This window comes from Amblyraja radiata, chromosome 20, assembly GCF_010909765.2.
Source record: "Amblyraja radiata isolate CabotCenter1 chromosome 20, sAmbRad1.1.pri, whole genome shotgun sequence".
Classification (NCBI taxonomy): Eukaryota; Metazoa; Chordata; class Chondrichthyes; order Rajiformes; family Rajidae; genus Amblyraja; species Amblyraja radiata.
The window spans coordinates 42,999,028-43,012,163 of NC_045975.1; the positions used below are offsets into that span (position 1 = coordinate 42,999,028).

Sequence of the window (13,136 nt, forward strand, 5' to 3'; positions counted from 1 at the left end):
AGCAATGCGTCATTCCCTCAGTTGGACCGGACTGCCAAAATTCTCAATTTTTGTATGCAAGTTCCAAGGATGGGATTTCAAGTTCAAAGCTTTTGACCCAGAGTATAAAGTATACTGGCAGCTACGCCTCTTGTGTTGGGCATGTGTTATGGATGAGCTGCAATTTCACCCAGTTTAACACTGTACAGGCTGAATCCATCGTCTGTGATCCTTTGGGCCCACTCTGTTTCCTTCCCATTGATCCCAGCTCCCTCACCAGTAACTCATAGAGGTTGAACAGACCCAGATCAAAGGTTTTGAACTCAGATCTAAACCTACATTCTGTCTTCAGAAATACTGTGTGCTATCTGCACAATATTATGGTCATAAGGTCATGTGATAGGAGCTGAATTGGGTCATTCTGCCCATCAAGTCTACCCCGCCATTCAATGATATCTATCTCTCCCCCCTAGCCCCATTCTCCAGTCTTCTCCCCATCACCTTTGAAATGCGTACTAATCAACGGTACTATTGATCTATCTCAGGCATACCAATAAAACCTTTACCCATGTTAAATATCAGCTTGATCATAGAGTCATAGAAGGGCACAGAAATAAGCCCCTCGGCCCGGCTCTTCAATGCTGCCCAATGCTGAAGTAAAATGCACCATTCTGGTGTTTTGCACTCATCATATAGTTATTGTTGTATTTATCATTAGTGCGTAGAGTCACACAGCAGCACAGAAACAGACCTTTCGGGCCAACTTACACAAGCCGACCAAGATGCCTCATCTACACTAGTTGCACCTGCCTGTATATGACACAAATATGTTAAAATCTTATATATCTATGTAGCTGTCCAAATGTTTTAAATATCATTATAATACCTGCCTTGACTACCTCCTCTGGCAGCTCGTACTATATATCCACCTGTGTGAATAATTAGCCCCTCAGGGTCCTATTAAATCTTTCCCCTCTCACCTTAAACCTATGCCCTCTGGTTCTTGATTCCCCTACTCTGCATAAAAGACTGTGCATCCACCCTAACTATTCCCCTCACCTTTATAAGATTACCCCTCATCTTCCTGCACTCCAAGGAATAAAGTCCTGGCCTGCCAAACCTCTCCCTGTAGCTCAGGCGTTCAAATCCCAGCAACATCCTAGTCAATGCTTTGTGAGCTTCATCTGAGCAAGGAAATTCATTGTGCGTCCGACAATTAATCGGCCTGAATGTCTCACACACCCTTACCACAACATTATTGGCTGTCCCTTCATAAGTACCCAGGGCATTTTGTCAACAAGAAGGTTCCTTCCTGTTGGTGCCAATGATATTGATGAACCATTCAATCAATAACTAGATGGTGGTTCTGAGCTACCATCTACCTCATTGGAGACCCTCAGACTATCTTTAATCAGACTTTACCTTGCACTATTCGCTTTATCATGTATCTGTGTACACTGTGGATGGCTCGACTGTAATCATGTATAGTCTTTCCGCTGACTGGTTAGCGCACTACAAAAGCTTTTCACTGTACCTCGGTACACTTGACTATAAACTAAACTAAACTAAACAAACTAATCGTCATTCTATAAACCGTTTAAGCTGTTTACGGACCTGACCACCTAATTTAATTGATAAACTTGCTTTTTTAAACGTTTGCAATCTGTCGGTAATGTTAAAAATTCTAGATATTTGAAAATCTATTTTTTAACCTTTAGAGGTAGCAGTAGTTATACCCACTCCGACCATTACAACAGAAGCACTGCACATACCTGGATTTCAATCAGAATTGATTTAATGCCATACTCTCAGTTCATAAGTTCTAAAACTCATTGACATTTCTTGTTTAGACACTTAAACAACCAGAGGGAAATTGATTGCTATAGTAACTTAAATTGCACATTTGCTATCCAAAGAAAGGTTGATGGCCAAGACATTTAGTCAACTAAAGTGCACAGCTTGGTCGCTTTGAAACAATGCAATGATGGCACTGCTGGAATGGCCAGTCAGTCAAACACCTTATGCGTCCACTATCCTTCAATGCTGAAGACCTCCTCCACAGTTAATTAAAACTGTCCAGGAGTCGAATTTTGAAAACAGTTTGACTGCCACATGACACTAGAGTCCTGAGGGACTAATTCTTTATCTTTTGCTCTTTGACTTCAAAATCAGTGGACAGTGAGCCTGAAACATTACAAATCAAAATAAGAACAATCTAGACTTTGGACTTTAGAGATACAGTGTGGAAGCAGATCCTTTGGTCCACCGAGTCTGCGCCGACCAACCCTGTACGCTAGCACTATCCTGCAGTCTGCGGACAATTTATACATTTTTACTAAAGACAATGAGTCTAAGTCTTTGGGACGTGGGAGGAACCTGGAGCACCAGGAGGAAACCCATGTAAATCACAAGGAGAACGTACAAACTCCACACAGACAGCACCCATAGTCAGGATTGAACCCTGGTATCTGGCGTTGTAAGGCAGCCACTGTACCACCGTTCCGCCCCAAAAGCTCAAAGGTGGGGGTGAGGTGGGCTAACCATGAGGGTAATGTTATTCACTTGATTTAGTCACAGTGACCACTGGGCCTCGTTCAGTATTGACCCCGTTGCCCAACATTGGGATCATTGCCCTGTACACCTGGGCAATGCGGGCATTCATCTTGAGACTGCTTCAGTGACTGCAGTGGTCTAGCTGCCACCCACTCTCCCAGGCAGTGTGTCCATCGTGCTTTATTGTCACGTGTGCACGCTGCGTAGATCACACATGCACGAGTCGGCAAAAAAGTCCAGCGTCCGCCGTCACTGGAAGGACTGGAGCGGCTCCCGATCCAAGTGAGCCCCAGGCTGCTGCAGAGCCCCCTCCATCATCCTTCACTGGCTTCACCCGCCAACCGACGTCCGTCTCCTCACCCGACCGCCTCTGAGTCCCAGGGGCGCCTCCTGCAGTCAACCTTGAAGGCGCTGGAGGCAACACCGGGGCTGAGCTCGGTGGATTCCGAGCTTCTCCCCGCCGGGCCTTCCGTCGTCCGTCCACCAAGTCTCCCGGGCAGATTCCCGGCACACCGGCATCCCGGGAGCCTGCTGCCCCAATACTCACCACTCTCTGGGGGGAGAAGGTCCCATTCATCTCCCCTCCAAATCTAACTTTAGTTTCAATTTTAAAGAGACACTGCTTGAAAAGCATAAATAAAAGCAACTAACAATTTTCAAATGGCCAGAAAAAAATAGGCTCCAAAATTAAGAATATGATTCCCAAGATTTTGGATTTGGATGGTGGATCTGTAGAATTCATTGCCACAGATGGGTGTGGAGGCCAAGTCAATGGATATTTTTAAGGCAGAGATACACTGTAGAAAGATTCTTGATTTGCACGGGTGTCAGGGGTTATGGGGAGAAGTCAGGAGAATGGGGTTAGGAGGGAGAGATAGATCAGCCATGATTGAATGAGTAGATCATGAGTAGATGGGCCAATTGGCCTAATTCTGCTCCTATCACTTATGAACATGGATTTAAAAAAACATTCAATGCAAGTTCCACTGTACAATTGCTCCAAATAAAACTAGTCATTTCAGCAGACTACACGTGGTGGTGAATCTGTGAAATTCATTGCCACTAAATGCTCTGGAGGCCAAGTCAATGGATATTTTTAAGGCAGAGATAGATAACTTCTTGATTGGTACGGATGTCAGGGGTTATGGGGAGCAGGCAGGAAAATGGGGTTAAGAGGCTGAGATAGACCGACCATGATTGAATGGCGGGGTAGGCTTGATGGGCTGAATGGCCTAATTCTGCTCCTATCACTTGTGAACTTATGACCTTCAGTAGCTGTAAGCTCTGTCAGCATCTGCTCCACTTCAAGTGAAGAAGGAACCTTGCGGGCAATTTTGGGAGAGATCTCTGACTAGTGAAGACCATGCCTTTACATACATGTGGACTGTTATAGATACTAACAACACGGAACTCTCCATTCACCTGGGTGGAGGGAACATTATGATCATCCATGTTCTCCAGCGAAGCTGCCTAACCTGCGGAGTTACGCCAGCACTTTGTTCTACCACATACTCATCAGAGCCTTTTGACCGACAGTCAGAGAGTGATTTCTATTAATTTAGTTTAGAGAATCAGCATGTAAACAGACCCTTTGGCCCACCTAGTGCATGTCGTCTATCGATCTCCCGTTCACACTAGTTATCCCACTTTCTCATCCACTCCCCTCAGACCAGAGGCAATTTACAGAGGAACGTGAGAGGGAACTGGAGCACCCGGAGGAAATTCATCCAGTCACAGGGAGAACATGCAAACTTCACACACACACAGCACCCAAGGTCGGGATCGAACCCGGGTTACTGGCACTGTGAGGCAGCAGCTCCACCAGCTGTGCCACCATGCCACCAATTCTTCACGTTTCCAGTGTGAGGTGATAAAAGACTAAAATGAATTGAAATACATTTTTCGAAGCTGGTGCAAATATTTTACAAAACACTCGTTTGCTCAGTTACCTCTTTTTGTCTGGTAATAATTACCTGTCTAATGCTGGTGACACAACATCTAATTGTCACATTCAGAAGCTCCAAACGCAGTGAATATTATTCAAATCAGGACTCTCAAGGTGTAGTTGCAATATAATGAACAGGTTCCAATATGTGCAGAATTGAATTCAATTACAGCAATTGCATTGACTTGATTTTCTTCTGATGTTGAGAGCAAGGTTGCTCACTCTCTTCAAGGTTCAGAACAAAGACTGTTCACATTGATATTAATTCCCCAGCCTACCTTTTCCAGCTCACTGATGCCTTCTTCCACAACACATATTGATGCCAGCGCTCTCAGGGCAAGGATATGTAAATAACAAGGAGCCTCTTGTCTGCACAGTTTGAAGAGCATTGCCACCCCACCTTCCTGAAACAGAGAAAAATTATTCACACACTGCAAAAAATTAGAGTCTTAGAGTCGTAGAGTGATACAGCGTGAAAACAGACCCTTCGGCCCAATGTGCCCACACCGGCCAACATGTCCCAGCTACACTAGTCCCACCTGCCCGTGTTTGGTCCATATCCCTCCAAAACTGTCTTATTAATGTACCTGCCTAACTGTTTCTTAAACATTGGGATAGTCCCTGTCTCAACTACCTCCTCTGGCAGCTTGTTCCATACACCCATCACACTTTGTGTGAAAAAGTTACCCCTCAGATTCCTATTAAATCACTAGACTAAGTGGGACCCGTTGGGTCCCATGTTCACACGGGAGGGCTGGTCCCCCAACGCAATATTCCACCTCTCCACAAATTCCAATATTGGTGGCCAGTGGATTCTTGGGGTGGCAGCTCAGTCCCTCAAGCCTGATGTGCTGGCAGCTCACTCACGGCTGGTGGGCTGGCAGTGAACTCATGGCTATTCCTTGAAATTTCATTTCAAGCAGGGTGGAAGGCCACCAAATTCAAATCCATTTTCCTACCACTTCAAACAGGGTGCAAGGTCACCAAATTCAAGTGCAGTTTCATACCACTTCAAGAAGGGTGCAAGGCCACCAAATTCAAGTGCAGTTTCCGACCACTTCAAGCAGGGTGCAAGGCCACCAAATTCAAGTGCAGTTTCATACCACTTCAAGCAGGGTCCAAGGCCACCAAATTCAAGTGCAGTTTCATACCATTTCAGGCAGGGTGCAAAGCCACCACATTCAAATGCAGTTTCATACCATTTCATGCAGGGTGCAAGGCCACCACATTCAAATGCAGTTTCATACTATTTCAAGCAGAGTGAAACCACCATAAAACCACACAAAACACCACACTCACAGTTCAGTAGACATTCAGTGTGTTCAGTTGATTCACAGCTGAATCACAGAGTCGTGACCTCTCCCTCCCCCATCATGCAGAGACTGAGCCACACCCACACTTCTGGGTTTTATAATCCCTCCCCCCTCCCACCAGAAAAGGTGTGGCCTTCATGGCGTGATTAACAGGAGAGAGATCCTCTGCACCTGATGAGCGGAGGGGGACTGAGTAAGATGGCCAAAAATCACTGCTGTAAGTGGTAGCGTTTTATCTAAAATCAATATAGAATGCAAACAGGAAGTTGTCAAGTTTAGACCACTAACCATTTGCTTTTACTTCAACCCAAAACCCCCAAACAACCATTTGCAGTGCTTTTAGTTCAACCTCGATTCACCAAGAGACTCTGTGCATCTACCTGATCTATTCCTCTCATGATTTTATACATGCGTTTCAAGGAATAAAATGCCAGCTACTCAACCTCTCCCTATATCTCAGACCTTTTAGTGCTGGCAACATCCTCGTAAATCTTCTCTGTACCCTTTCCAGCTTGACAATATCTTTCCTATAACATGGTACCCAGAACTGAGCACAATACCCTAAATGCACTCATCTTCATCTTCACATCTTCACAGATTGCTGCTCTGTTTGGTTAACACAGCTTGCAATCAATTTAGTTGAGTCTAATTTATTATCAGGTGTACCGAAGCACAGTGAAAAGCTTTTGTTGTGTGCTAACCAGTCAGTGGAACAATGATACATGATTACAGTCAAGCCATCCACAGTGTATAGATACATGATAAAGGGAATAATGTTTAATGCAAGGTAAAGTCTAGTAAGGTCTGATTAAAGATAGTCCAAGGACCTCCAATGAAGTAGATGATCACCCAAGATGGCTCTCTAGTTGGTGATAGGATGGTTCAGTTGCCTGATAACAGCTGAGAAGAAACTGTCCCTGAATTTGGAAGGATGCATTAAACTCGAGTGCGGATTGGAGGGATCTATAAATGCAATTATCTTTTAGTTTGGACCATGAATCAAACATATTAAATCACCTCCAGATTTTGTTCCAGAGGAATAAAGTATTTGTTTCTATGTTGCTTCACACAATTACATGGTCTTATGCCAGAGTTCACGGGGCAAAAAACTAATTCAGTCACAAATCGATCTAATCTGTCAGGACATTGTTATCGAAGGGATCTGTCATAAGTGTTGCTTCATAAAGGCAGCCACACCACCCTGACCACACTCTCATCTAAAACACTAAAGACACACACACAAGCTAGAAAGAGACAATGCCAGTGGCCTGAACAAATAATTCTGAAAAAAAGTTAATATTCATGAATGTTGAAATAGTTTAAGTTTACAAGCTAAGAACTTCAAGTCTACTTTGATATGCTCTGCTAATTAATAGAAATATTTCCATAATACATTTTAATGAAAATGATTGCAACCTGAGTGATGAATTAAATGCATTTCGGGTTATCATTCAAGTCACCCTTAATTATTTTGCCAAGAAAGAACATGCCAATAAATCAAGGAAACTTGTTAATGAGATGTTAACAGGATAATAAATATGCTTTCCTTTCGCACAGTCTCCTTGCTCAATTCTATTTTCTTTAGCATCTGTACACAGGCCATGTTAGTCTGCAAAGTACAAGATATCCTATTGATGTGGGAATAATATTCCCTTTACGTGTAAAACTCCCAGACCTATGAATTACGGTAATAAGGTCAAAAGAAGCAAAATAAAAGCACAAAATAATTCTAAAAGTGTGCTCAATTTCCAAGAGTTCACCCGTCCACTTTTAAAGAGAATGTTGATGAACATTTACAAAGCTTGTGCATTGTAACATGTTTTAAGAGGGAAATGTACATTTGGCAGCCAAATAGTTCTTATTTGATACACTTAAGAGCATAGCAAGAGCCTGGTGTTTAGAGTGCTACAGTGTGATCTCAGGCCCTTTGGCCACATGTTAACTAGCTCCACTAGCAGCTTGTTCCATACACCCACCACCCTTTGTGTTTACTATAAACATTACTCATCAAATTAAGAATACTGCATGTCGTGAATAAATCCTCAATCCAATCCAATTATGCCTCGTGGATCTGTGGCACAATATATACAGTTAATAAATAAACAGAGTGAAGGCAATCTAACATCTACTGAATAGAACCTGTGCCATTGTATAGGTTTAACACAGTCTGGTAATATAGATCGATGCTGCTATATAACAAAACAACAATAAGCAGAGGTACTAGATGAAAAAGCCGAGCATCTCTTCAATAATTTATGAACATCAGGTTACACATGTTAAGCTTTTGGCTGCAGATGTTAAATCATTAAAGAGATTTCAGGAAATTACTGATGTGGATAATATATTTCCATACCTCACCGTAAGTGCTCTAAGAAATCCCAACAGGGATGAGAATTTATACCTTTTGGTCCTCAAAGCAGGGAGCAGCTAATAAATACACCGACGTTTCAGGTGAAAATCAGTGAGTGTCCTTGAAACTTCAGAACCACAGGATTCGCAGTTTTAGATTTTTAATTTATTTCAATAACATCAGTTTAAACATACAAATCAGTTCTAAAGATCTCTAAATTATTATTTGTGCATTGATATTTTAATCTCTCTAAAATGCTGAAAGTTTTTACCGGAACCATTTCTTGATTTGGTGGGGCCTAACTGTCGTGATTGCAGGAACGAAATTTTGTCCGAACCTTGTTTGTTTGAATGACAACAAATGGCATTCTATTGTAACAACTACGGCCACAAGGCAAGTACAAAACTCTTCAGAACACAAGTAGGCATTAAGAGTCGCTCAGTCCGCCTGGACCTACCCGATTACCCGCTTGCCAAACACTTTTATTCACCTTCCCATTCCCACATTGACCTTTCTGTCCTCGCCCTCCTCCATTGTCAGTGTAAAGGCTAATCGCAAATTGGAGGAACAGCATCTCATCTTTCACTTGGGCAGCTTACACCCCAACAGTATGAATATTGATCTCACTAACTTCAAGTAACCCTTGCATCCCCTGTCTCTCTGTTACTCTATCACTCCCCCACCCAAGTCGCACCAGGTTCCCGTTCTCACCTAGCAAACAGCTAACAGCCTGCTCCCTTTATCATCCTTACTTTTTTTGCATATCTTTCATTCATTTGTTCTATATCTCTCTGCATCACTGTCTATATCTCTCATAGAAACATAGAAAATAGGTGTAGGAGTAGGCCGTTCGGCCCTTCGAGCCTGCACCGCCATTCAATATGATCATGGCTGATCATCCAACTCAGTATCCCATCCCTGCCTTCTCTCCATACCCCCTGATCCATTTAGCCACAAGGGCCACATCTAACTCCCTCTTAAATATAGCCAATGAACGGGCCTCAACTACCTTCTGTGGCAGAGAATAGTAAGATTAAACGAGAACTTACCAGTTTGAAGTTTGATCTGTATTTTATGAGGAGTTACGATGAGGGATTACGTGAAGAGCCCGCTCAGCACGCATGCGCGGCATACTTCAAAGCAGCGGTGTGGAATCACAGATAGACACAGTTATTGAAATAAACATAGTAAAGAAAAGGAGACATCAGTTATCAGTTTGACCCATATTATTGAGGGTGGGAGCGGAGGGCACGTAATCCCTCATCGTTACTCCTCATAAAATACAGATGAAACTTCAAACTGGTAAGTTCTCGTTTAATCTTACTATTTTAATTCGGAGTCACGTGAGTGACTACGTGAAGATTTTAAAGCTCTGTGATTTCAAACCGTGTAACAGTTATTACTTCACGCACTGCCGAAGTCCTTGAGGGAGGAAGTGTGTTATCGTAATCAACCAATGAATCTGTTTGTAGAAAAACACAATGGTATTTTTTAACAATAACAACAAAGAAATTAAATTGCTCCCCTGGGTTTAAATTAAATATTTGCAGTCTGTAAAAAAAATTCTGTAAATAAAGCAGGTTTTGCCAACGGCTTATTATAAAAGGTTCTGAACGTTCTTTCCCCCGACCATCCTGCTGTAGCCAGGATGTGGTCTATAGGCACGTCCATTCTTTTGGCCGTCGACGTGGATGCTGCCCTGGTGGAGTGAGATTTGTACATGTTAGTGTTTATCCCAGCAGCTTTTAGCACCTGCTTGAGCCATCTCGAAATGGTTTGGCTCGTCACCCGACCATAAGGTTTTTTATGACTGACCCATAAGGCTTTTTCACTCCCTCGAATATTTTTGGTTGTGTCTATGTAGGACAGTAGGTGGGTCATGGCACATAACCGTGGTTCTGGTGGGTAAGCCCGGAATTCCACGACTGGATTAGGTGTTCATGGTCTGCTCTGTTTGATCAGTCCCTGGATAATGAAAGAGATCTGGTCTGGAGCTGTGATCATGCTGTCCAGTCACAATAGGTGTAGTGACTGGACCCTCTGTGCAGATACAAGTGCCATCAACATGAGTGTTTTGAGCATAGATTGTTCCAGGTTGAGGGATCTGGCTGGTGGCCATCCCCTGAGGTATGTCAGGACCACACTGACATCCCATATATAGGTGTACCTTGGTCTAGGGGGGTTAGAGTTGTAAATACCCTTCATTAGTTTGACCACCAGCGGGTGGGACCCCATGGCCTGTTGTCCTGGAGCTTGTTTTAAATAGACTGACAGGGCACTTCTAGCTGTGTTGATGGCACTGTAGCTGAGTCCTTCATCGTGGTGAAGGTTCGCCATGAATTCCAGTACGTTGGTAACTGTAGCGGTTGAGTATGTGGTCCCTGTATCCAAGCAGTACTTCTCCCATTTTTTGATGCTGGACAAGTACTGTATTCTTGTGGATGTTCGGAGGGATGTCGTGGAGTAATGGGAACCATGGCTGTGTAGGCCAGTCGGGTACTATCAAAATACCTGAAGCAGAGTCCATTTGTATTGTGCGTAGTACATGGCTGATGAGGCAGAAGGGAGGAAATGCATAGAAGAAGAAATTTCCACAATCCAGCGCGAACGCATCTACCGCTGCTGCCTCAGGGTCTGGTTCCCAAGCGACATACATAGGTACCTGGTGATTTAGCCTTAATGCAAATAAGTCGATATCTGGCGTGCCATTTTGTTTAATAATCTTTGCAAACACTTTGGGGTTTAACATCCATTCGGTGTTGTCATTAAATTTGCGTGATCTGGTGTCTGCCACTGTATTTAGCTTACCTGGCAGGTAAGTTGCTGATAGCCAAATATGTCTTTCGACACACCATTGCCAAATTGTGTTGACCAATTTGTTGCATGATATCGATTTTATGCCGCCCATATGGTTAATGTAGGCCACCACCGTAGTATTATCTATTTATAACCGCACATGCAAGTGATGCATATTAGATGCATATGCTTTTAAACCATAAAAGGCACCCAACATCTCTAGATAGTTAATGCCCAGTGTAAGTAGTAATGATGACTCTAGGTTAGTCCATCTACCACCTGTGCTGGATATGGAGTTAGTCGCTCCCCAGCCTTGAGCACTGGCATCTGTTTGGATAGCTAAAGTAGGGTTAATGATGATGATAGGGCTGAAACTATGCCAAACGTATTCTGCCCACCACTGTAGTTCTGATATTGCTTTAGTGGGTAATTTCATGATCCGGTCATGACCTGCATGTCGTTTTAGTGCCTGTACCTTTGCTCTTTGTAAGTTTTGATAGTGCAAAGGTCCAAATTGTGTAGCCGGAAATGCTGCTACCATTTCCCCAATTACTCTTGCTACTTGTCGAATAGTTGGTCGTTCGTTGACCATTAAATTGTTGCATGATTGTGCCAATTCAGTTGTTTTGTTTTTTGGCAAAGTCACAGACATGTGGGCTGAGTTAATTGTGAAGCCCAAGTAGTCCATGGTTGTGGATGGCTTCAACTTAGATTTATCTGGATGTAAGACAAATTCCAAGGTTTCGAACAACTGTTTGGTAGCCGACACAGCTGATATGCCAATTCCATGGTCTTGCCTACTATTAAGATATCATCAAGATATGCCATGACACTATGTTTTGTCTTATTAATATTGCCAGGGCTGGTTTTAGTATCTTTGTGAATAATCTTGGGGCTGATGTTAACCCATCGGATAATGCTTTAAACTGCCATTGCTGCCACATCCTGGTAAATTTCAGGTATCTGCGATGATCCTTGTGAATGGGTACTGAATAGTAAGCATCTTTGAGGTCAATGCTTGCCATGAAGTATCCTTTGGAAATCAGTTGTTTGACAGTAACAAACGTTTCCATTTTGAAATATACATACTTAACCAAACATATTTAGTGAAGTTAAGTCAATGATGATGCGACACCCACCATCTTTTTTTAGTTTTAGTGAATATATTTGACACAAATTCCAAAGGTTCATGTTTTGTTTTTCCCATGATACCCTTAGTGATTAGTCTCACCAGTTCAGCTTGTCCCTCTCGTTTCTCTTTAACTGAGAGGGAAAAGACCCTCTGGGGTGAATGTTGAACTGGTGGCAATTTTTCTAGTATAAATTGTATTTTGTATCCACTAATGCTATTGAGTATATGCTTGTCACTCGTGATAGACTCCCATGCTTCCTTAAACAGGTGCAATCTCCCCCCTGTTAGTATTGCGCCCCTATTTTCTATATGCTGGTAGGAACTAGACCCACCTACCTCCATGGTTATGGGTGTTTCTTCTGTCTCTTCCCAGACCAGCGAGTCTTGCGCTTTGTCTGACGTGGCGGTGACGTTGGGGGGTGGCGCATTTTCTGGGCCTTGGTCTAAAAAAGACTTCCGGTGATAAAATGCGGACCCCGAGCTTTCACCAGTCCCATATGGTAGACGTCGACTGGTGGACGCGATGGGGTGCTGCCGCTTGGGTATTGTTGTTTTGGGTTTGCTCGTCCCGGGCCCTGCCCTCATGAGACCAAAAGTTTTAGAGGTCTCTCCCATATCTTTTACTTTTTTCGTGAGGTTTTTGCCAAAGAGCAGTGTGTCTGGCTCAGTGGCTGGGGTTTTGCACAACCCCGCGAATTTTGGATTTAGGGCAGGTTTTATGATTTATTTACGGAGGTTATTTATCTCGAACTGCGTGTTTGTACAACAGTGCGAGAGTGTCTTGTTGGTTTGTGGTCATCTCCGTATTGTCCATAGAACGAGCAATGATGTGATGGCTGACGTCAGGAGCCTGAGGATCCGCTGCAGTATCAGCTCCTGGTTCTGAATATTTGTCCCGACGTGCCCCCAGATTTGGCTGTTGACAGCCGGCACTTTGAGGGACTCACAATTTTCTGGAGCTGTGTACATTTTTAAGGCCTCATTAACCACCTGCTCCTATAGGGGCCTGTTGGAGAGGTGGTTGATGCTGGCCGCTAGTTTAGGCTCTAATGGCCTTCCTGCACGTGG

At 43.4% G+C, this 13,136-nt stretch overlaps 1 protein-coding gene across 1 annotated transcript in view; it reads right to left on the bottom strand.

Moving 5' to 3' along the window:
• The window catches only part of insc (INSC spindle orientation adaptor protein), a 216,735-nt gene that overhangs the window by 78,960 nt on the left and 124,639 nt on the right, over nucleotides 1–13,136 (bottom strand). The window contains exon 6 of the mRNA XM_033038498.1: nucleotides 4,756–4,881. Coding sequence (XP_032894389.1) covers nucleotides 4,756–4,881 — 126 coding nt within the window. The remainder of the gene's footprint in view (nucleotides 1–4,755; nucleotides 4,882–13,136) is intronic.